Genomic DNA, 24,877 nt, shown 5'->3' with positions numbered 1-24,877 from the left:
CCGGCTCTGCCACTCGTCAGCCGTGTGACTGTGGGCGAGTCACTTAACTTCTCTGTGCCTCAGTTCCCTCATCTGTAAAATGGGGATTAACTGCGAGCCTCACGTGGGACGACCTGATTACCCTGTATCTCCCCCAGCGCTTAGAACAGTGCTCGGCACATAGTAAGCGCTTAACAAATACCAACATTATTATTATTAAATATGATCGACTGACTGTAATTCTTCAGGTAGAAAACAGGATGATCAAACGAAAGGGAATTTCAGTCGGGCCACCCGCATGCCTGGTGAGAGGCCGGCCCAAGGAAAAGAAGGCTCTCCGGGAAAGTGTCTCATGGATCCCTTGGCCAGACGGCTTCTCCTCTAGGTGAAGGCCCTGTGGAGTGTCGGGACGGGGTTGGGAATGTCGTCCAGAGCAGAGTGAGTCAGAAAAGGTGATGGAATAACCGTAAATAATATTAATGGTGGTGGTGTTTGTTATGGGCTTACTGTGTGCCAACCACTGAGTCAGATACAGAATAATCAGATCCAACACTGGGCTCACAGTCTAAGTAGGAGGGAGAGCAGGTAGCGAATTCCCATTTTACAGGCGAGAGAACTGAGGCAGAGAGAAGTTAAGTGATGATAATAATGTTGGTATTTGTTAAGCGCCTACTATGCGCCGAGCGCTGTTCTAAGCGCTGGGGGAGATACAGGGTCATCAGGTTGTCCCACGTGAGGCTCCCGGTCTTCATCCCCATTTTACAGATGAGGTCACTGAGGCACCGAGAAGTTAAGTGACTTGCCCAGGGTCACCCAGCAGACAAGGGGCGGGGACGGGATTAGAATCCAGCTCCCTCTGACTCTCAAGCCCAGCGGGCCGCACTGCTTTCTGGAAGAGGAGGAATCCCCAGGAGAAGAAGCCATTTCCGGGACCTCGGAGGCCCAGGGCTGTCGATACTAGAGGGAACAGTTTCTCCAGAAAAGAGGCGAGCGCTAAGGTTCCCGTCCGCTAGAGTAGAAGCCCCTTGAGGGTGGGCCCAGGGTCTCTCACTCTTCTCGAATGTTCCTGTGGGTCTAGTACAGCGCTGTGGACACAAGTGCTCAATAAATGCTCATGAGTGAAGGAAAGAAAAGGTGATTCCTTTTGAGAGGAGAGGTTCAACCACTAATCCCTTCCTTCCCTCCTCTAGGGGAAACTGGGAATTCTGAGCATAGCCTTTGTGGAATTTTGCTAATGAGATGTACATCACCTTGATTCTATTTATATGCTGTTGTTTTAATGAGATGTTCATCCCCTTGATTCTATTTATTGCCATCGTTCTTGTCTGTCCGTCTCCCCCGATTAGACTGTCAGCCCGTCAAAGGGCGGGGACTGTCTCTATCTGTTACCGATCTGTCCATTCCAAGCGCTTAGTACAGTGCTCTGCACATAGTAAGCGCTCAGTAAATACTATTGGATGAATGAATGAATGAATGGAACCTGTAGAGGAGTTGGGAGACCGCTTCACAACGGGAGGGATTCTAGTCGAGAGGCTGGAGAGGAGGAAGAGCAGTGTGGCCTCCTGGTTGGAGCGCAGGCCTGTGAGTCAGAGGACCTGGATTCTAATCCCGGCTCTGCCACTCGTCCGCTATGCGATCCTGGACGAGCCGCTTCACTTCTTCTTGGGCTTCGGGTGGGCTTCACTTCCCGCGTCTGCAAAATGGAGATTCAATGCCTGTTCCCCCTCCTCCTTAAAATAAAAATAAATGGTGGTATTTGTTAAGCGCTTACTACGTGCAAAGCACTGTTCTAAGCGCTGGGGGATACAGGGTGATGACGTCCCACGTGGGGCTCACACTTTTAATCCCCATTTTACAGATGAGGGAACTGAGGCACAGAGAAGTTAAGTGATTTGCCGAAAGTCACCCAGCTGGCGAGCGGCGGAGCCGGGATTAGAGCCCACGACCTCTGACTCCCAAGCCTGGGCTCTTTCCACTGAGCCACGCTGCCTCTCTGTGAGCTCCGTGCGGATCATCTTGTGTCTACCCCCAGCTCTTAGTAGAGTGCTTGACACTCTGCTTCCGTATTCAGCGGTACCTTTGTGAGCTCCTCGAATTTAGTGGACTTATACCCCATGACAACTTGACACTCCCCCGGGTTCCAAAACTGTAGAAAAGAAGATCCAGTGCTCCCAAGTTACCCCGGGGGCATTGCGAGAAAAGACTGAAATCATTTATCGATGATCAAAAAAGGCAGCAGCGGCTCAGCCCGTCTGCCGTCCCTACTGTGAAGCGGCGTGGCTCAGTGGAAAGAGCGCGGGCTTGGGAGTCAGAGGTCACGGGTTCTAATTCCGGCTCCGCCGCCAGTCAGCTGTGTGACCTTGGGCCAGTCACTTAACTTCTCTGTGCCTCAGTTCCCTCATCTGTCAAATGGGGATTAAAACTGTGAGCCCCACGTGGGGCAACCTGATCACCTTGTATCCCCCAGAGTTTAGAACAGCGCTTTGCACATAGTAAGCGCTTAACGAAAACCAGAATTTAATTTTACTTTACTGTAAGCTGCATGCTGTGGCTGCTTAAAGATTAAAAGCTGTGTGCAGAGCACTGTACTGAGTGCTTGGGAGAGTACTCTGGAAAACAATTGGCAGACGGGATCCCTGCCCTCAAGGCGCTTATAATTAATAGAAAGGCAGTTTGTTAATAGTACTCTGGCTTCAAGGCAGCAGCGTGACGTAATGAATAGAGCATGGGCCTGGGAGTCAGAAGGTCATGGGTTCTAATCCTGGCTCCGCCACCTGTCCACTGTGATCAAGTCACTTAACTCCCCGTGCCTCAGTTCCCTCATCTGTAAAATGGGGATTGAGACTGAGCCCCACGTGGGACAGGAACTGTGTCCAACCCGATTTGCCTGTACCCACCCCAGTGCTTAGTAATGATAATAATAATAATGTTGGTATTTGTTAAGCGCTTACTATGTGCAGAGCACTGTTCTAAGCGCTGGGGGAGATACAGGGTAATCAGGTTGTCTCACGTGAGGCTCACAGTCTTCATCCCCATTTTCCAGATGAGGGAACTGAGGCACAGAGAAGTTAAGTGACTTGCCCACAGTCACACAGCTGACAAGAGGTAATACAGTGCCTTTCACATAGTAAGTGCTTAACGAATACCCTAATTATTATTATTATTATTATTATGGGCCTGCGAGTCAGAAGGGCCTGGCTTCTAATTCTGACTCTGCCACCTGACTGCTGTGTGACTTTGGGCAAGTCACTTCACTTCTCTGTGCCCCAGTTACCTTATCTGTAAAATGGGGATGAAGACTGCGAGCCCCAAAATCCAACCTGATTATCTTGTTCCTACTCCAGTGTTTATTACAGTACCTGGCCCATAGTAAGCACCTAACAAATACCATTTAGAAAAACCTTAGGATCAGTGGAAAGGCAGTTCGTTAACTGTAGAGTTTCTCTTGGGAGCCAGAAAGAAATCAGGAATGAAGATTCTCAGGATGAAGCGATAGAGACAGGACTAGTTTCTTGACTTTAGCTGATGCTTTGGCCATAATATAGTTTGGAAAATTGAGCCCCAGTTCAATTCCTCCACGGTGCCCTTTGAGCCTCCCGCTACTAGCGTTTACACTGTCGATATGTAATATGATATTCAGGTATTATGGTATTTATTAAGCACTTGCTCTGTATCAAGCACTGCAGGAGATATAAGTTAATCAGGTTGAACACAGTCCCTATCGCCCCATTGGGCTCCCAGCCGAAGTAGGAGGGAGAGCAGATATTGATTCCTCATTTTAAAGCTTTGGAAACTGAGGCACAGAGCAGTTAAGGCGACTGTCCCAAGTTCACATAGCCAAGTAGCAGAGCTAGGATTACAACCCAGATCCCTTGACCCAGGTTTTGGGTTTTTCCACAATTCCGTGTTGCTCCCCAAAACAATCCAGTGCCAGCTCTGCCACCTGCCTGCTGTGTGACCTTCCGCAAGTCACATAACTTGATTGTGCCTCAGTTTTCTCATCAGTAAAATGGGCATGTAATACCTCCTCCCTCCCTCTTAGACAGGAAGCCTCCTGTGGAGCAGAGACCGTGTCAGATCTGCCTTTTCGGTATCTACCCCAGGGCTTATTACAGGGCTGTATGCAGAGTAAGCGCTTCACAGGTATTATTATTATTATTATTATTGAGAGGCTGGAGAAAGAAGAGGGGAGAAGCAGATATAGATTGTGGGAGATGACCCTGTCCTCGTGTGGTTTATTTTTCCTCCTGTCTCCCTCTGATGTCAAATCAGCAGATAGTACGTTAGACACCGGATATCATTTTGGAAGATGAAGTTTGATCTTGATGCACTTTTTTTTTTTTAAATGAATGCCTCTATTGGGGTTAGAAGACTTCGCTATTGTAAATATTGTACAAACCACCAGAATTTTAATTGTATTGAATAAATACATTATTGAATTGAATGAATCACTATTGTAAATATTCTTTTGGTTGGATTACTGTGTAGATATTTCATTTTCTTCACCTGAATGCTTGTGACTTTGATTTTTCCCGTGTCGCTTTTACAGTAAAGGATAGTGTCCGATGTAGCCGGCTGTTTCCATTGCCTCTGTGTTACCATTCAACAAGCCAACCTCTGGCCTTTCGTCCCTTGCCCAGGATTCTCCTTTCTTTCATTTCTTACTCTTCCTCTTTGCGGAGGGTTTCCTAGAGGAGGAGAGAGCGGGGATGAAGTAACAGAAAACCCACAGAGGCTTGCCTTTGCCAACCTGGCTTGAATATAAAGGCTAGCAGAAATGTTTCTTGACCCTAAATCATCTCCCGTTCCCTTTGTCAGTTCTTTGATTGTAGAGGTGTTTTTCATCTTTAATAATAATATTTGGTAAGCACTTACTATGAGCCCAACACTTCACTGAGCACCGGAGGGGATACAAGAGATAATCAGGTCAGACACAATCCCTGTCCGGCACGGTGTTCACAGGCTCAGGGGGAGGGAGATGAATTAATAAATCCCCACTTGACAGATGACAGAACAGAGGCACAGGGAAGTGAAGTGATTTGCCCAAGGTCACACTGTAGGTAAGTGGTGGAGCTGGGATTAGACCCCAGACTCCCAGGCCTGACCTATGGACAAAGGCTTGATGGCACGTTGGCTGCTGGTTTCTAGGGGGAAGCAGTGTGGCTCAGTGGAAAGAGCCCGGGCTTGGGAGTCAGAGCTCGTGGGTTCGAATCCCGGCTCTTCCACTTGTCAGCTGTGTGACCGTGGGCAAGTCACTTCACTTCTCTGTGCCTCAGTTACCACATCTGGAAAATGGGGATGAAGACTGTGAGCCCCACGTGGGACAACCTGATTCCCCTGTGTCTATCCCAGCGCTTAGAACAGTGCTCTGCACGTAGTAAGCGCTTAACAAATGCCAACATTATTATTATCTTTATTATTAGTGGATCTTGTCTTTGCCCCCGTGGAGGTATTTCTTGGAAGTGTAGGTGGACCCCTTGGCAAAGCTCTGTTGTTGTGTTCATTCACTCATTCATTCCATCAGTTGTTCTCGTCTGTCCGTCTCGCCCGATTAGACCGTAAGCCCATCAGAGGGCAGGGACTCTCTCCGTTACCGATTTGTACATTCTAAGCGCTTAGTACAGTGCTCTGCGCATAGTAAGCGCTCAATAAATACTATTGAATGAATGAATTCAGTGCTTAGTGATTTCAGGTCACACATAGTGAGAAAATTCAATGGGAGCAAATGAGATTTCACTGAGAATACTTGGAAACCTCATAATGACAAACCTGGTGAGCATGGCATTTTCTAATCAATGAAGTGAAATAAAAATAGCTATTTCAGAAGCTGGTGGAAACCAAACATGCTTCATAAATTGATTCTATTTATTGCTGTTGTTTTTGTCTGTCTCCCCCGATTAGACTGTAAGCCCGTCAATGGGCAGGGACTGTCTCTATCTGTTGCCGAATTGTACATTCCAAGCGCTTAGTACAGTGCTCTGCACATAGTAAGCGCTCAATAAATACTATTGAATGAAATTTATTGAGTGCTTACTGTGTGCAGAGCATGTACTGAGTGCTTGGGAGAGTTCAGAATAACAGTTAACAGACACATTCCCTGCCCACAATGAGCTTACTGTCTAGAGGGGGAGATAGATATTAATATAAATGAATTCCAGATAAGTACGTAGTAGTAATCGTGATATATATTGAGTCCTTCGTGAAGAAAACCCTATTACCACACTGCCTTCTCCACAAAGCCAGCTTTAAAAATGAAGAAAGTAAGGGTTCTCCCCGCTTATTTCTTTCAAACAACATGCATCTTCGGCTGTACAGAGCCCACAAACACCGACGCTTATACATACCGAAAATGGGACTTTATTTTTGACTTGCCTTGCCGAGTGGAAGGTGTCAGTCCAGCCGAAACGTTTGTCATGTGTTCACCTTCTTCACTGTGGTCAGCTTTTAGGTTGCAAACCCTAAGGCAGGGGACCATATCTATTGATAGCGTCTCCTTTAGTCGATAGCTATAAATCAAGATAAGTTTGCGCAGAAGAGCCTAGTCGATAGCTATAAATCAAGATAAGTTTGCGCAGAAGAGCCGTGCAGGCAGAAAGAAGGCGGCATCGGATCCTCCCTTCGTTTCGTGTGACATCCCTGACTCCAAATTTGCCTCCAGGTGCCTCAGTGCACTTCCATGGTCCCGACTGTTGCAGCGAAAAACCGGTGATACGAGCATTTTGAGGTGCATAATCGGGCAAGCCTAAAAACGTAGCCTCTCCCGGAAGCCTTCCCCAGCTAATTCATGACTTTTTGGCTTAGTGGAAAGAACACAGAGTCCGGGAGTCAGGGGCCCTGAGTTCTAATCCCAGCTCCGCCACTTAAGTGCTGTGTGACCTTGAGCGAGTCTCTTAACTTCTCTGTGCCTCAGTTCCCTCATCTGCAAAATGGGGATTCAGTCGTTGTTCTCCCTCCTGATTAATCTGCGAGTCCCAGGTGGGACCTGGGGATCTTGCATCCACTCCAGCGTTTAGTACGTGCCTGGTGCACAGTAAGCACTTAGCAAAACCGCAATAGAATAAGGAGTTTGCAGCGTAGATTGGGAGACGGTCATTAAAATAAATTCCAGATAGGGGAAATGGAAGAGTATAAGGATATGTACAGGAGTGTGGTTGGGGCTGAGACTGGGGTGAATATCACATACTTTAAGGGATACGGATCCAAGCGCATAGGTGACGCAGAGGGGAAGGTGGGGTGAGGGGGGGATGAGGGCTTGGGAAGCCCGCTTGGCGGAGTTGGGATTTTAAGAAGGCTCTGAAGGTGGGGAGAGCGGTGATCAGTCGGGTGTGAAGGGGGAGGGAGTTCCAGGCCAGAGGGAGAACTTGGGCGAAGGGTCGTCGGCAGGATACGCAAGATCGACGTACGGAGGGTAGGTTGGCATTAGGGGAGCAAAGTGTGCAGATTGGGTAGGATGTGAGATAGCCTGACTTAATGGATATAGCGTGGGTCAGAAGGACCTGGGTTCTAATTCCAGCTCCGTCCCATGTCTGCTGTGTGACCTTGGGCAAATCAGTTCACTTCTCTGTGCCTCAGTTACCTCATGTGGAAAATGGGGCTCGAGACTGAGCCTCAGGTGGGACGAGGGACCGTGTCCAATCCCATTTGCTTGTATCCACCCCGGCGCTTAGTACGGTGCCGGGCATATAGTAAGCGCTTAACAAATACCATAATTATTATGATCATCACATTGCTCTGCCCACAGTAAACACTCAATGAGTACCACTCAGCACTCAATAAGTACCCGGGGCCTCGGAATCTCAAATGCATTCTCTTCCCTTTTCAGGTCGCCATCACGAAAGCCAAAGTGGAGTTCTCCAGCGTGGTCTGCCTGCCCCCTTCCGTCATCACTGTGAACGGGCTGGACGGAGGCGGGGCCGGCGAAAATGACGACGAACCGGTGTTGGTGGCCCTTTCCGCGGCGCCGAGCCCCCAGAGCGAAGCCGTCGCCAACGAGCTGCAGGAACTCTCCCTGCAGCCCGAGCTGACGCTCAGCCTCCACCCCGGCAGGAATCCCAACCTGCCCCCGCTCAGCGAGCGCAAGAATGGTGAGTGGAAGTGGACGGGATCACCTTTCTCAGGGATCTTCGCCACCCGGCCCCCACCTAGACGGGGACAGCTTGTAGCTTGAGAGTACGGTAGCAACCTCTTTCGTAGCTCTAAGTACATCATCGCATCTTTGTAACAGTCCTAGATCTTAATGAGCGTCATTTGACAATGCCGTGCGCTGAACGAAATGACGGTTGTCCCAGTGCCGGCATCTGGTCGCCACCGTCGGCGATAAAATTCCAGTCCGGGTTGCCCAACACACTGACTGAGTAATAGCATTACGTTCTTAAGGCCTTTCGGTCCTGGAAACGGAACCCTCTAGAGAGGTGAGAGATTTTGAAACGAGAGAGAAACTTTGAATTAGATCTCGATGTCTCCTCTGTGGGACGTGAAACAAGATCGGAGAGCCTCCTGGTGAAGGCTGTGGCCTCGAAAGTCTTTGTCCTTCAGCCTTGCCTGGAGAGCAGGCTGAAACATCTATTGTTCGTCATCCCCGAGGCTAGGAATGGTCCGCCCGTGGAATTCTGTGGTTTTCCCAGTTCTGCATCACAGCCGTGTTCAGAGGGTTATGTGAAGCGCCGGGGTTTTTAGTCAGTAGAAAGTTGTGGTCACAGGAAATGGAGGCGGGCCAGAGCCTGTAGTAGCTTGCCTGTGCCCTAGGAGGGTGTTACCTTCGGAGTTGCTTTCTCTTTACGCACCCCAGGTGTTTGGAGGAGAGATGTTAACCTTTGGGAACCTGTGGAATTTCAGTAGAATTAGAATTTCTGCAGAAACGGTAATTAGCAAAGTCCTGAGTTTGCATATGAATAATTGCCCGTATCAGAATGGATAGAGTTCATGTTAAATTTCAAGCGTCTGGATCGCCACTGAGACAAGCAAAGAATATTTCTTGCTTGAGTGGCTACGTGTCGTGGAGGGATGCAGGGCTTATTAGCAGATACGTTTAACTTTTGATTGCTCGGAGTCTTTTCTCCGAGTGCGTGTGTGTTTAAAACACTCCCCCATACTTGTCCCCGATGCCTACCTCCTTGCCACTTCAGTACTGGTTGCACACACTCAGTCCCACCCCACTATGTGTATGTGTGTGTTTGTGGGGGGGGCGGGGATAAAAGGAGATGAAAGACAAACTAGTCCATTTTCCTTCCTGTTAGTAGCTTTTAGAAAAGATTACTGGAGGCGGTCGGATGGGTTTAAAAGGTTGTTGAGCTACTTTATCTACGGATTAGTCCTCCACACAGTCCATAAACTCCCCTTCCTTGGAAAACTGGGAATTGGCTGAAGCTGCATTTTAATGTACCCTGCAAAGTTTTCATATCCCAGCCCCATTTGATGCGGGTTCTGACGAACGTGTGTGTATTTGCTTAGTACAAATGGGTGCCCTGGCGATGATGGATTTTATATATACACTTGACTTTCAGCCAAAACAGATAAGATTCCTCTTACCTTTCTTGGATTTCACCATTAGAAGTGACTTTTTTTTTCCCTCTCCTCTTCATTTCTCTTTAGGGCTATCCAACACCATGGTTTTACTTAATGCCTCACAATCTGGCAGTTTTGTACTTAGGTGGAATGTTCTCTATCAAAAGCTGTTAGTAAAGGCAAGCAAAGTCCATGTAAAGGAAGTTTGTCAACTCCCAGGGGGCAGGAACCTGTCCTCTTTAATCTGTGCTCCAGGTGTCCAGTATAGTGGTAGGGGCCCTCTGGTTTCTTAGTAAATCTTTGGTGCCTGACTTATCAGTCGGCCTGGAAGTCAGCATAGTTAAGAAGGCACATTGCAAGGGTCCCAGAGTGTCTCTGGACCTTTGTTGTCTTTGGAAGTTAATCTCGTGTCAGGGAAGGTGAAAAACCCAGAAAGAGTGGAGAGAAGCTGCAATGGTTTAAATCAAAATGGAAAAAAACCAATTTTCTATGGAGAAAAGGCTGCCCTTCCCACTGTTCCCAACGGAATCCTTCTTTCCCTTCCTGAGACCCACAACACATTCCTTTTTCCCTCTGGGAGCAGGGATTGAACACCCCTCTTGCAAACCTTCACTTCTCCCCTCTTGGCCCCGTGACAGATTTCAGGGGTTCCCAGCTAAGTCAGGAATGAACACTGACTTTTATCATGTGCCATTTTTTCCGTTACCACGTCCAAATAATCATCCCCTGGCATTTCAGGGTCAACAGTAATGAAAAAATATGTGGAGCATTCGTATTGTTTCCCCACTGGTTGAAGTTTCTCACAAAAATCTTGGGATAACCCTCTGTTTACTCCAGCAAGAGCCCAAATCCTTTTAGTACAACTTCAGACCTATTTATAAAGGGTGGACTATTGCTCCCATGCTCAGGCGGATACTCTGCAGACAAAACATCACCTCTCCGCCGTAGGCATCGATGGCTTCCTTTCTAGATATTGGTCAGCATTATTCTTTCGCGTTTCTGTAGTGGCGCCTAACCCACGGTGCTTTCCAAGTGCTCGTAGAGGAGTCTTCATGTCTCCCTCCGGGGCAGGAAGATTACCGCTCTGTTGCTTACTGGGAAGAGAGGGAAAGCTTGGCTTTCCCGTCCCATTTCCCGGTCCCATTCCCTTAGAGCTTCGCCATTTGCATTGCCCACGCAGAACAGATCAAACCTGTGTTTCGTGCTACCCGTAGCAAAACCGTCTGTGCCGCAGGGGGACAAGAGGCTGAGTCAACAACGCTCTGGGGAGAGCCTCCTCTGGAATACTAACTCCTTGGGGCTGCCTTGGGTCCGGGAGAGGAAAATTCACCATTTTTCTTCCTACAGAGCCACATGAGGTTGGTTGCCAGTGGAGGGCAGTAAGACTTCTGTTGTTTCAAAACTCCATCTCCTGCGGCTTCTAGCCCACCCTGGGTCCCACTGCATGGGGTTGCTGATTCATTCCCTCTGTTCTAAACAAAGATTTCCCGATTTCCTCTCAAGCAGTACATTCTTGAGGTGGGAAGTAGGGGGGAGAGGAGTGTGTGTGCGCGCGCGCGCATGGCGAGTGTTCTCCCTCGCCCTCGGCCCTGAGGAATTTTCCTTTAAAATGGGCAGTGCTGGGATTCTTATCTCTCTGGGGGTCTCTCGTTCTGCTGTTCATTTGCAGAGGCTGGATTACTCCTTTGGCTTCGCCTCCGCACACCCAGATGGATGGAGTTGGATTTTGAAGTAAATGCGATCCATCAATGTCAATGGTATTTATTGAGGGCTTACCGAATGCAGAGCCCTATATTAAGTACTGGCGAAGAGGGCCGTACAGTAGAGTTGGTGGGCTCCATCCCTGCCCTGAAGGAGGTTACGGGGTCTAGAGCGGGATGGAGAAGTTAAAGCAGCAGAGATTAAGGGTTTGTACCTAAGTTTTGTGGGGCTGGGGATGGTGTGGGTATCAAAGTTGTTAGTGGGTAGAGACCCAACTGCTTAGCAGATACAGAAGGGAGGGAGAATGGGTGGGGAGGAGAGAGGTTAGTCAGAGAAGACTTCTCGGAGGAGATGTGATTTTAAAGATGGGGAGTGTGCCGGTCCGTTGGATACAAAATGGGGCGTCGGAGGCAGGAGGGAGGACATTGATCTGTTGGATTTATCTTCCGTTGGATACAAAATGGGGCGTCGGAGGCAGGAGGGAGGACATTGATCTGTTGGATTTATCTTTACCGGTCGAAAGGCACTCAGTGCCCCCCAGTTCGCCTCTTCCGTAGTTAAAATCGGGAGACAAGTTGGCACCGGGGAACCAAAATTAAGCAGTAGAAGATTTTATCTGGAAAAAAAATTCCACGAAGATCAGGACCCTGCATCCTGTGGGCAGCAGTTTAGCACGTTACTGATGCTAGAGAGTATTAAATGATGTTTCTAGGACATTTCCAATGGTGAGAACTCTTTCAACACCCCGATCAAATATGCCGTCACCTATGTTTATTGCTTTTCAAGGGTAGAGTGAATTCCCGGATCCAGGATACGTTCAGATGACTTTTCAAAGGAGATACTTAAATTGCACTAGGGGGTAGGGAAGTTCCTAGGCCTGTTTTCCCTAAATACCATTTACCCAAAAGGCACTCGGGAGTATAATTTGTCTCCCCTCACACCCCCCATAAGTTTGAATGTGTATTGTCTTTTTTACTTGTCAGGTCAGGGAGCTGACAGTTCCCGGTAAGATGGAACGCATTGTTGACCGTTGGGTGTCTGAAACAAAGTCTCATCGACAGAATCCCTCTAGGGGATGCAGACAAGAGTTCTCACAAAACCTCCTCCTCTTCTCTCCAAGGACAGGGGAAAAAGCTGTTAATCTGCTTTTCTAGAGTAGCTGTTTGTCTCTCACCCCTTCCCCCAAAGAAGACTAGCAAGGGGGGCGGAGTTCCCTGTTCTGACCACACTTCATAAGTCTTAACTGAGTGCTTTTTCTGCTTCCTGTCGGCAGTAATTCAACTCTGGGCCATCTGAACTTGCCCGAAGGGCGGATAAACTGGGAACGGCACCAGGGAGGGGACTGAGTTCTCACAGACGGATCGGAGCATAAGGCATGTGAGGGTGGGTTTTATGGAAGCTCTGGGGAGCCTTCTGCAGACGGGACCCCTCGCCCGACGACCCTGGCTGTTTCCTCGTTCTCAAATTTGTTTCGGTATTTTTGCCGACCGTTGCTCCTGAGACGGGACCGACCATGACTCTGCTGGAACCCGAGACTCTGATGATGGCGGTGCAGTCAGGTAGCCCCCCAGTCCCCCTGGAGACCCAAGTGCTTTCCTGGGTCCCTTGGGCCGGGCTCTCTCTCCACCTCTCGGGGGGAAGGGGTGGGGGGATCTGGGGCCCTGAAGTTCCAGAGCCCAAGCCATCTAAGGGGATTCAGTGACGTTTCGGGCTTTTCTTCCAAATGACCCCCTGAAAGATGGCCTCGGTGGATCGGCAAAGGCCAGGCATCCCATCTGAGGGCATGAATCAGATGCTGGCTAGGCTGAAGACCGTGTCACGAAGCCAGTCCGCTTGGGGCCTCAACCCGGCGCTCCGTTCACTGGACTCAACGTCTCTTAGCGAAGGGAACGGGTTTTAGAGGATGGGTAATGAAATTGCTTCTGCTGTTGCGACTGCTGCTGCTGTGTGAATTTCTGTCCTTGGTGGCTGATGTTTCTGCTTTGTGTCTCTTCTGTGAAAGGAACTCGAGAATTTTTCTGTCCCTGCTCTTCCTCTTATATTATGGTCAGCCTCTACCTATGATCTCATTTGGCTTTTGTGGAAGTGCTCTGGATGACACACAGGATTGTGACTCCAGAGTGAGGGGGAGGGAGGGCAGAGGGGTGGGGACGGAGGATTAGAGAGAAGGAAGCACAAGCATATTTATAGCTCTGAATTTCCCATTTCACCCAACAGTGAAGGAGAAGGTGGATGCAGAAAGCGTTATCTTGTAGTCATATCTCCGCAGCGGTGGCTTTTCAACCATTTTTTCATCCCTTGGGTTGGAATGTACTCTTGCAGGTTGTTGTTTTTCCAAACTCGAGGGAGATGCCGAAAAATCGATAAATATACGTGTGGATTTTTTTTTTACTGTACTTTTCGGCGCTTACCTTGTGCCAAGCACTGTTCTAAGCGCTGTGGTAGATACGAGATAATCCCGTTGGACACAGTTCCGGCCCCGTCCTAAGTAGGAGGGCGTAGGACTGAATCCCCATTTTGCGGATGGGAAAACCGACGCCCGGAGAAGTGAAGTGAGTTGCCTGAGATGACGCAGCAGATGAGTGGCAGAGCCGGGATGGGAACCCGGGTCCTCCGACTCCCAGGCCCGGGCTCTCTCCTCTAGGCCAGACTGCTTCCCTGGATTACTAGGCATCCCCAGATGCAAAGCACTGTGCCGTCCCCCTGCTTGTGGAAGGGTTTGAAGCAGGAGAACCTGTTTATTGACCTATTGTTCCCTCCCAAGAACTCGTAAATATTTGACTGACTGAGTGGTACTGTTGTTTTCCTAAGAAGTGCTTACGGTACCTGGAGAGAGAAATTTATGCAAGCATCGGAGACAGATCAGGCTCCACTCAGCATCAGAGTGCGGCAGGAAAGGAAGCGAGAAAGGTGGGCCCAACACGCCCATTTCCTCCTTTCGGTTTTTCTTCTACAATTAGAATACTGGGGTCCAGATCTCAGTTGCAGTGTACCTTCCCTTTCTTTCCCCCAGAGATGACTGTATTGGACGTTCAACGCTTGTAGCTTTGAACTCTCCGTGCCCCCTCACCACCGGGAGCCCGTTTGTAGGGGGATAATGGGGATTTGACCATTTCTTTTGTCTTTGAGAGGGGTTGCGTTGAAGGGATTTTAAAGCCAGGAGGCCTGTCCTTGGCTTCCTGGGCTGGAAGGTGCTTTTTTGTCCTGGAAAACAAAATGTCTGGCTCCCTGGGTAGACTGTAAGATCGTTAGGGGCAGGGAGCCTGTCTGCTAATTCAGTTTATCAAACTCTCTCAAGTGCTTAGTAAAGTGCTCTGAACATAGTAGGAGCTCAGTAAATACCATCGATTGAGAACCTTCGCTAGTTGTCTCACTTGACTTTCGCCTGCCATAACCAACCCTCTTCTATATTGCTCAGGGCTCGTCCTGGGTCAGTCACTTAACTTCTCTGTGCCTCAGTTACCTCATCTGGAAAATGGGGATGAAGACCGTGAGCCTCACGTGGGACAACCTGATTACCCTGTATCTACCCCAGCGCTTAGAACAGTGCTCTGCACATAGTAAGCGCTTAACAAATACCAACATTATCATTATTATGGCCAGCAAGGAGGTCCCTCTTACAAGGGACTTCTCGGAACATCACTGTGCTCAGTGCACATTCGATTCATCTTTGCTTTTGTGGCCTGGAAGCTGTTTTCTCTGTGACTTGTGCTTGGATTCATTCATTCATTCAATAGTATTTATTGAGCGCTTACTATATTTTCATTACCCTATTTATTTTGTTAATGAGATGTACATCACCTTGATTCTATTTATTTGCTGCTGTTTTAATGAGATGTTCGTCCCCTCGATTCTATTTATTGCTTTTGTACTTGTCTGTCCGTCTCCCCCGATTAGACTGTTGAGCCCGTCAAAGGGCAGGGACGGTCTCTGTTACCGATTTGTACATTCCAAGCACTGTACTAAGCGCTCTGCACATAGTGCTCGATAAATACTATTGAATGAATGAATGTGCAGAGCACTGTACTAAGCGCTTGGAATGTACAATTGGGCAACAGTTAGAGACGATCCCTGCCCAATGACGGGCTTACAGGCGAGTCGGATTAAGCCCCAGTCCATGTTTCGGGCCTTCCCAGTTCCGAAAACTTGCAAAGGTCAATAGTGTTTAAATCTAGTGCGGCTGAACTCGCCGAGGATGGCGGGTGGAGCTGAAGACAGTGGTGGTCGAAGCAAGGAGAACCTATACTGTGACTTTTCTGTTTGTTATTACTTATGCAGGGGAACCTTGTTCATAAAACCGGGCGGACTCTGGGGGAGAAGGATGATTTTTTTAAATGGTTTTTTTAATAATAATAACAACAGTACCGGTTAAGCGCTTCAGTGTGCCAAGCACTCTTCTAAGTGCTTGGGAAATACAAGTTAATCAGGTTGGACCCCTGTCCCTCTCTTAATCCCCATTTTACAGGTGAGGTGACTGAGGCCCAGAGAAGTGAAGGACTTGCCCAAAGTCACAGAGCAGACACGTGGTGGAGCCGGAATTAGAACCCAGGTCCTTCCGACTTCCCAAGCCCACTAAGCCACGCTGCTTTTCCTAGTGCCTTTCGGCTCCCGTTATTTACAGCAGCGTGGCCTAGTGGAAAGAGCACGGATCTGGACCTCGGGGGACGTGGGTTCTAATCCCAGTTCTGCCACGGCTATGTGACCTTGGGCAACTCACTTGACTTCACTGTGCCTCAGTTCCCTCATCTGCAGAAGGGAAATTCAATACCTCCGCCCCGTCCTACTTTGAATGTGAACCCCCATGGGGGACCTGATGATCTGGAACCTACCACAGCGCTCAGTACAGTCCTTGACACATAGTAAGTACTTCACAAATACCACGATTGAGGATTTATTTTTTTTTACAGGGCTGAGTCGATAACGCCAGTGGGTAAACGCATCACCTTGTTCACTCCTCAAATGTAACCGCCTCTCCTGCAACACGTGGCAGTTATTTAACAGCTGCAGTGAGGCGCTGCAGAAGTTTAACGTAGGAAGTGAAAAAGCATATGTTATACAAACTGTAAGAGGGTGAATTTAATTACCCGATATACTAGCAGTAGCACCCCATCTTGAAATATACATGAGAACATTTAGCGATTGGAATCGGTCGGAACTTCCATTTGCCATATGGTCAACCAGTTGTCAGGATGCATAGTCATAATGGTATTGAATATCCAAGGATCCTGGCGGACCTGAGGGCCAAAAAAAAAAAGGGAGAAGTTTTTGAAGGGGAGATGATTAGAGAAATTGCTAGATTTCTAAAGCCCAGGTGAAGGGAATGTTTGGGTAAAGAGATGACAGAACACAGTGACGTTGGGGCTCCAGTCGATCTCGGTCAATCGAGCAGTGTTGCGTATCGAGCATTGCATTGTGCAGAACGCTATCAAACGCTTGGGAGAGGACGGAACAGCAGAGTTGGTAGGTACATGCCCTGCCCTCCAGTTGCTTGTAGACTACAGTGGGAGACAGGCATCCAAATAAATTACGGAGCGCTTAAAGGGGGCAGATTCACGTAGTCGATGCAGAAGGGAGCGGGAGTAGGAGGACTGAGGGTGGGCTAAGTCGGGGAAGGCCTCTTGGAGGAGATGAGATCTTAGTAATGCGGGGAGAGGGACGGTCTGTTACCAGTTGAAAACACTCCCGGCGGACAATCACTTTCTCGCTACTCGCTATATGGCTTCAGCCACACGATGCTTCGCCCCCACCCCTGCAGCCCAGCAGCCTACACCTGGCCTTCCAGGTGGCCGTGGTGTGAGGCGGACCCAGTGAAATGATGCAGGGGGACTTGAGGAGATGAAATCGAAACTCCCAGTCTAACCGAGGGAAGCGTCCCTGCCCCGTAGCAAAAGAAATGGCCGCAGCTCTGGCTTCCTTCAACTCCCATCCCTTGGCCCAGTCCTTCCCCACCGACCGGGGGTTTAGCCAACACCAATCCCCTCAGGCATTACAGGGAGGGTTGTGGGAACAAATGCAGGAAGGAGAGTAGGCGGCAGACTCAAAATGGAGAACGCAGGGGACCGATCGAAAGGGAAGGGGTGATTTGGGGAAGGAGCCAATAGAAGCGGTAGCTTATATTTAGAAATATGTAATTTGAAATTGGTTGTTTAATAAAGGGCGGCTTTCATTTCCCTCTGAGGAGCCTCTACAGAGGGAGTGAGGGACTCTGTAGCTGGTAAAGCGATATGCCTGGTTTGAGATGAACGCAGTATTGTCGTAATTCTTCACATATTTTGAACTTTACTGGCGGGTAAAAACGGCCGACCGCTCTAGCCTGTGGAATCACCCCCGTCGTTTCGGCAAGGGCCTGGTTTTCCTTCGGGCTTCCTCCTGTGGGTTTCTCCGATAGTACAGCCTGTCCAGCTCTGACAAGAGAGGCAACACAAAGCGGTCTTTTTTTTACGGTACCTGTTAAGCGCTCACTCGGTCAGCCACCGTTCTGAGCGCTGGGGTAGGTACAAGTTGATTAGGCGGGACTGGGGTCGGCTCGCTGCAGAGGCTGTGGTTTTGTGCCATCTCGGTCCTGGCTGGTGATGATCTCAGACGAGGCCCCGTGGCGCACGTGTAGGCGACCAGATGGTTGCACTGCTTCACTGGCCTTTCTCTGACTCATTTTTTTTAAATCCGGGGCCCCCTCAGATCAGACTTTAGGGTCCAGATCAAAAGATTCTGCCGTCCTCCAGTCTCTCCCTCAATCTCCTTGTCTCTTCCTCATTTTTCCCTTGGGAGGAGGCGTTCTCTGACTCGGGTCATAATTGGGATATTATCAGCATTAACCAAATCCCACTGTTCTTTGATGTGATGAGTTAAGCGATCCCTTTGTTTCTTGACACCTAACAATATCTGGTGGATAATACGGTGTGTCGATTCAGTCGGAGCTCGTCTTTTATGACCACTGGGTGTGTTATCATTTTTCGGTATTATATGTAACAGTCGTGCGATGTAATAAAAGATGTTTCCAACCCCATATTAAGTCACAGTCGATCTGCCCGGCCCCTCTTTCAGTTATCCGGGCTAGAAGTCCCTCCCGGAAATAGGAAGCCTTCTAGGCCCAGATTGGGGCGTGAGACTTGCTCTTTATTATTCTCTGCTCTAGCCAGATAAGTCGGGAGTGGGAGGGAGGATGGCACCCATTTCCCCAAATGGAGGAGGTGGTAATAATTATAATCGTCTTTAAGTGCTGACTATAATAGTAATTATTATGGTATTTGTTAAGCGCTTACTATGTACCAGGCACTGTACTAAGAGCTAGGGTGGATACAAGAAAATCAAGTTGGTCACAGACCCTGTCCCGCATGGGGCTCAAAGTCTTAATCCCCATTGTACAGTCTAGGTAACTGAGGCAGAGAGAAGTGAGGTGACTTGCCCAAGGCCACACAGCAGACAAGTGGCAGAGCTGGGATTAGAACCCATGACCTTTTGACTCCCAGGCCCTGCACTGTGCCTCAGTTTCCTCATCTGTAAAATGGGGATTAACTGTGAGCCTCACGTGGGACAACCTGATTACCCTGTATCTACCCCAGCGCTTAGAACAGTGCTTGGCACATAGTAAGCGCTTAACAAATACCAACGTTATTATCCACTATGCCACGCTGCTTTCTAACACCATACTAAGCCCCGGAAGAGATACAGGGTCACCGGCTCGGACACAGTCCCTTTCCCACATGGAGCCCACGGCCTAAGGAGGTGGGATACGAGGCTTTAGGGGCCGCAAAGAGTAGAGGAAATGCGGGAAAACACACTTAGTGCCGGAGCTCGGGAAGCCCTGGAATAGGAATTGGCTTGGCAGGCAATCAAGATGATCAGTTACTTAGTAAGAGTCTTTGTGGTGCACTGGGCGGGTACTAGAAGTTAAAATGACATTTATGAACGACCCGTTTCCTGCCTTCGAGGAGTTTATAATCTAGTGAGCTGTTCGTGGAGGCGGCACGAGAGGCCAGGCAGAGCTGCCGGAAGGCAATCTATAGAAAATTTCCACATCCCAAAGCCAGGACAGAGTTCTAATAATACATGCATCAGCCAAATTATCCAGCTGTCCAATTAATCAGACAATCCAGAGATCATCTAACTAGAGGCCCGCAACACACAGGGCTAGTGTTTTCATCGAGTTGACTACTCTACAGCACTTTCATCTTGACTGTATTTTTTTTCAGATCCTTCGATTAGCGAGATCCTGCTTTAGCACAGGACTCAGGTCCGTCCCGGACCTCCAAATTTGACGGAAAACTCTGTGGTCGAGGTCTCGCAGCTGAAGATCTGAGATCTGTTGAAAAGCGGCATGGCTTAGGGGATAAAGCATGGGCCTGGGTGCCGGAAGACCTAGGTTTTAATCCCAGCTCCCCCACTTGCCTGCTGCATGGCCTTGAGAAAGTAACAGCTTCTGAGCCTCAGTTTCCTCAACTGTAAAATGGAGTTTTGATATCTGTTCTTCCTCCTACTCGACTGTGAGCCTCATCTGGGACAGACCTGAATCTGGCGAGATTAACTCGTATGCAGCTCAGTTCTTGGAACAGTACTTGACACATAGGAAGTGCTTCGAAGTTACCATTAAAAGCAAAAATCAGTTTTCTCCTTGGCCGTTCCGTGCACCCAACAGATTCTCTCACTCTGAGTGCCTTATGGGTCAAATGTAGGGTAGGGGCATCTTACGCGAGACCCTTAAAAAAGAAATAGAGCCAGTTCTCCCATACATATTCTCCCTATATATTAGGGAAGCAGCGTGGCTTAGGGGAAAGAGCACAGGTTTGGGAGTCAGAAGTCATGAGTTCCGATCCCGGTTCCGCCACTTGTCAACTGTGTGACTTTGCGCAAGTCACTTCACTTCTCTGTGCCTCAGTTCCCTCATCTGGAAAATGGGGAGTAAGACTGGGAGCCCCACGTGGGACAACCTGATTACCTTGTATCTCCACCAGTGTTTAGAACAGTGTTTGTCACAGAGGAAGCTCTTATCAAATACCATCATTATTATTATTATTATATTGGATTTCTGTATGTGTGTTTATATGATACCGTCGTATTAAAGGTCGTTCTTCTGACTCACGTGGCATCTTTCTAGCGTATAAGCTCGTCGTGGGCAGGGAACGCATCTGTTATATTGTTACGTCGTCTTACGCCGAGCGCTTAGTAGGGTGCCCTGCACACAATAAGCGCTCAATAAATCCGATCGACGGGCTAGATGAAACACGGATGATGCGCGCCTGTGCCCTTCGTTTCTTTGGTGTGGAAAATGCTCCTGTATTTATTCATTGTCATATTCATTGAGCACTTACTGAGTCCAGAGCACTTTACTAAGCGCTTGAGAAAGTACAACACAACAATAAACAGTGACATTCCCTGCCCACAGCGAGTCTAGAGAAGAAGTCTGCGTCAGAGACCCGCCCGGAAATGGCAGTGAGGTGGTTGCTGTGTTCCATTGTTGCCGGAAAAGACAGATGCTGTCCGGATTGTGCCCCATTAGACTGTGAGCCCGTCACTGGGCAGGGGTTGTCTCTATCTGTTGCCGAGTTGTCCATTCCAAGCGCTTAGTCCAGTGCTCTGCACGTAGTAAGCGCTCAATAAATACTAATGAATGAATGATTGAAACTCTTCCCTCTTTGGTGGGCACAATTTGGCCTGGCCTGTCATTGGAAAATCAGCCCGATGCTGCTGTTTCCTTAATTGTTTTTATGGTATTTGTTAAGCACGTACTACGTGCCAGGCACTGTACGAAGAGCAGGATTAGATGCAAGGTAGGCGGATTGGACGCAGTCCCTGTCCCACGGGGGCTCTCGGTCTCAATCCCCACTTTAATCCATCAGTTGTATTTACTGAGCACTTGCCGTGTGCAGCGCACTGTACTAAATGCTTGGGAGAATACAACAGAGTTGGTAGATGTGTTTTCCAGGTGAGGTAACGGTGGCCTAGAGAAGTGAATAATAATAATAATGTTGGTATTTGTTAAGCGCTTACTATGTGCAGAGCACTGTTCTAAGCACTGGGGGAGATACAGGGTAATCAGGTTGTCCCACGTGAGGCTCACAGTCTTCATGCTCATTTTACAGATGAGTTAACTGAGGCACAGAGAAGTGAAGTGGCTTGCCCACAGTCACACAGCTGACAAGTGGCAGAGCCGGGATTCGAACCCATGACCTCTGCCCCCCAAGCCCGGGCTCTTTCCACTGAGCCACGCCGCTTGCCACGCTGACTTCACTTCCAGGGTGCCCACAGCAGGCGAGTGGCAAAGCCGGGATGAGATCCCCGACCCTCTGATTCCCAGGCCCGTGCTCTTTCCACTGGGCCACACTGCTTCCTGTCCACCCTATAGACAGGTAGAGGAGCAGCATGGCATAACGGGTGGAGCACAGACCTGGAGGTCAGAAGGTCATGGGTTCTAATCCCGGCTCCGCCACCTGTCAGCCGTGTGACTCTGGGCAAGTCACTTCACTCCTCGGTGCCTCAATTACCTCATCTGCAAAATGGGGAGAAAGACCGTGAGCCTCACGTGGGACGACCTGATTACCTCGTATCTATCCCAGCGCTTAGAACGGTGCTCGGCACATAGTTAGCGCTTAACAGATACCAACATTACTGTTATTACCCTAAGTAGCCGCACCATAGCTTGGGTGACTTCAGTGACTTTCCAAGGTGAGTTCGTCTTCAAACGGTCCCAAATGGAAGCGAGAGCAGACGACTGAAGAAGGAGATGACTCTCTTAGGGTTTGAGAAAGGTCCCCGTGGTCCCCACCACCTGAGCAGCTGGGCCCATCAAACGCCCATCTCTCTGCCCAAGAGCGCAATCGATCGGGAAAATCCGATCGTTTGCCTTTCAGATGTAACGACAGAAAAGAGGGGAACAAGCCTGGGGAAAGAGGGAGAACGGCGGCGACGGCTTGCCTGAAGGAACTCACCCTGAAAGGGGAAACGACTCCTACGCCCAGAATGCCGCTCGAATGATTCAAGGCCTGCTGAGGACTCAATCTGGGGGCTGCGTTGGGGGTGGAAACCGGCATTTAGGATGAGGAGGCACTCAGAGGCTCCCGTGGAGAAGGAAAGAGAGCCCGGGCGGCATAGCCGCAGACGGTTGGGAGAGAGGACAGACCGGCCCAGTGCACGACATGAAGGAGTCGGGTGGCTCTCTTGGAACAGAAGCACCGAGAAGATCGCAACACAGAGGGAGAAGTGAACGATGGCGGATAATGATAATAATGTGGGTATTTGTTAAGTGCTTACTATGTGCACAGCACCGTTCTAAGCGCTGGGGTAATCAGGTTGTCCCTCGTGAGGCTCGCGATTAATCCCCATTTTCCAGATGAGGTAACTGAGGCCCAGAGAGGTGAAATGACTTGTCCATAGTCACACAGCTGAGAGTGGCACAGCCGGCATTCGAACCCATAACCTCCGACTCCCAAGCCCGGCAGATGCCGCACTGCGGCAACCGACAATCTTTCCGTGCAGATAATGGGTAAGGGCTGTTGGTAAAAATCGGTCTCCCCTGATCCGTTTGCCCACACTCACCGTCAGAAGCCTCCCCCTCGAACCCAGAGGACAACTCCATCCTCCACAGCGAGATTCAAGTGGTAAACCCTGACGGGTTCCGCGTCGACAACTCCACAAGAGCGCTCGGGCCCTCTTCCAGCCGAATGAAACCTCGCCTAAATGTGGCTGAAGGCCAGCTGTGGCCTGAAGCCAGCGATGATGACGCGTTGACCGGTGAAATCGATTCTGGGCTGCAAGGTGAGCGATGTGTCGATGAACCTTTATTACCATGAGAGCAAACTCAAGACCCTCAGAGAAGCAGCGTGACCTAATGGAAAGAGCACAGGCCTGAGGGAGGACCTAAGGAGTATGGCTTCATTCATTCATTCAGTAGTATTTATTGAGCGCTTACTATGTGCAGAGCACTGTACCAAGCGCTTGGAATTCATTCAATAGTATTTATTGAGCGCTTACTATGTGCAGAGCACTGTACTAAGCGCTTGGAATGTACAAATCGGCAACAGATAGAGACAGTCCCTGCCCACTGACGGGTTTACAGTCTAATCGGGTGGGGGGGGGTGGCAGACAAAAACAATAGCAGTAAATAGAATCAAGATAAATAGAATCAAGATAGAGCATGGGCCCGGAAGTGAGAAAGACCTGGGTTCTAATTCCGGCTCCGCCACATGTCTGCTGTGTGACCTTGGGCAAGTCGTTTCGCTTCTCTGGGCCTCAGTTCCTTCATCTGTAGAACGGGGATGAAGACGGCGAACGGGGACCGTCACCAACCTTGTATCTACCCCAGTGCTAAGTACGGCGCGTAGCGAGCTAATCAGGTTGGACGCAGTCCATATCCCACACCGAACTCACAGTCTTCATGCCCGTTTTACAGATGAGGTAACTGGGAAACAGAGACGTGAAGTGACTTACCCAGGGTCACACAGCAGACAAGTGGTAGAGTCGGGATTAGAAGCCAGATCCCTCCGACTCGCAGGCCCGTGCTCTGTCCACTAGGCCACTAGGTTTTGCCAAGCCCTTTCTGCAAGCTGGTTTAAGACGGGGAACGGTGGCGTTCGTATTGCGCTGGTGTCCCCGCTGTCTCGAAATGGTTTTCTCCTCCCTTTCCCGCGGGGGTATTGAGAGCCGATCGAGAGTCCTACGCCAGTCTTCCATTCTCTCTCGGCATCGTTCGTCCTCTCTGCTAAGTCATTCAGTCAGTCGTATTTATTGAGCCTCTACCATGTGCAGAGCTTCGCGTTAAGCTGTTACAAGAGTACAGTATTCACCCTCCCCGCCCACAGTGAGCTTACGATCTAGAAGGGGAGACAGACATTAATACGAGGTGTCCATCCCCTCGATTCTATTTATCGTGATTATATTTTCTTGTTTTTGTCCGTCTGTCTCCCCCGATTAGACTGTGAGCCCGTCGTTGGGCGGGGATCGTCTCGCTCTGTCGCCGAATTGTCCATTCCAAGCGCTTAGTACGGTGCTCTGCACATAGTAAGTGCTCAATAAATACTATTGAACGAATGGATGAATGACTGTGTACCAAAGTGTCATAGGGTTGAGGGTGGGGTGACAGAAGGGTGCAGATTCAAATGCAAGGGTGACCCGGAAAGGACAGTGCCTCGCCTCCCCCAGAGCGGGCTAGCGGCAAAGCTCCAAGTAATAATAATAACAGTAATAATAATGTTGGTATTTGTTAAGCGCTTACTATGTGCCGAGCACTGTTCTAAGCGCCGGGGTGGAAACAGGGTAATCAGGTCGTCCCACGTGAGGCTCGCAGTCTTAATCCCCATTTTACAGATGAGGTAACTGAGGCCCCGAGAAGTCAAGTGACTTGCCCAAAGTCACACAGCTGACAGGTGGCGGAGCCGGGATTCGAACCCCTGACCTCTGACTCCCAAGCCCGGGCTCTTTCCACTGAGCCATGTTGCTTCTCAGTAGCCGTTGTGGCTATGGGGTTCCTCCGGAGCGCCTCAAGAAAGCGAGTGGAGAGATTTCCTGGGTGCAGCTCGCCGCGGCCTTTTGGGGCGGCACGTCGCGGGACCCCGGGGAGGGGTAAGCGTGTGGAGACGGGGTGAGGCGTGGCTTTAGGCTTTATGTTCTGCTTGCGGGGGAAAGCCTTCAGCTGCGAAAGATCCCATAGTCTGTATATATTAGGGACGAGAGTCAGATCGTAAGCTCGTTGAGGGCAGGG

General features: G+C 49.4%; 1 protein-coding gene across 1 annotated transcript in view; it reads left to right on the top strand.

Moving 5' to 3' along the window:
* The window catches only part of MRTFA (myocardin related transcription factor A), a 147,153-nt gene that overhangs the window by 34,591 nt on the left and 87,685 nt on the right, over positions 1-24,877 (top strand). Inside the window, exon 3 of the mRNA XM_039914065.1 lies at positions 7,802-8,063. Within this exon, the coding sequence (XP_039769999.1) occupies positions 7,802-8,063 (262 nt within the window). The remainder of the gene's footprint in view (positions 1-7,801; positions 8,064-24,877) is intronic.

Source organism: Ornithorhynchus anatinus, chromosome 14 (genome assembly GCF_004115215.2).
Source record: "Ornithorhynchus anatinus isolate Pmale09 chromosome 14, mOrnAna1.pri.v4, whole genome shotgun sequence".
Lineage (NCBI taxonomy): Eukaryota > Metazoa > Chordata > Mammalia > Monotremata > Ornithorhynchidae > Ornithorhynchus > Ornithorhynchus anatinus.
This window is presented reverse-complemented; position numbering and strand designations above follow the sequence as displayed.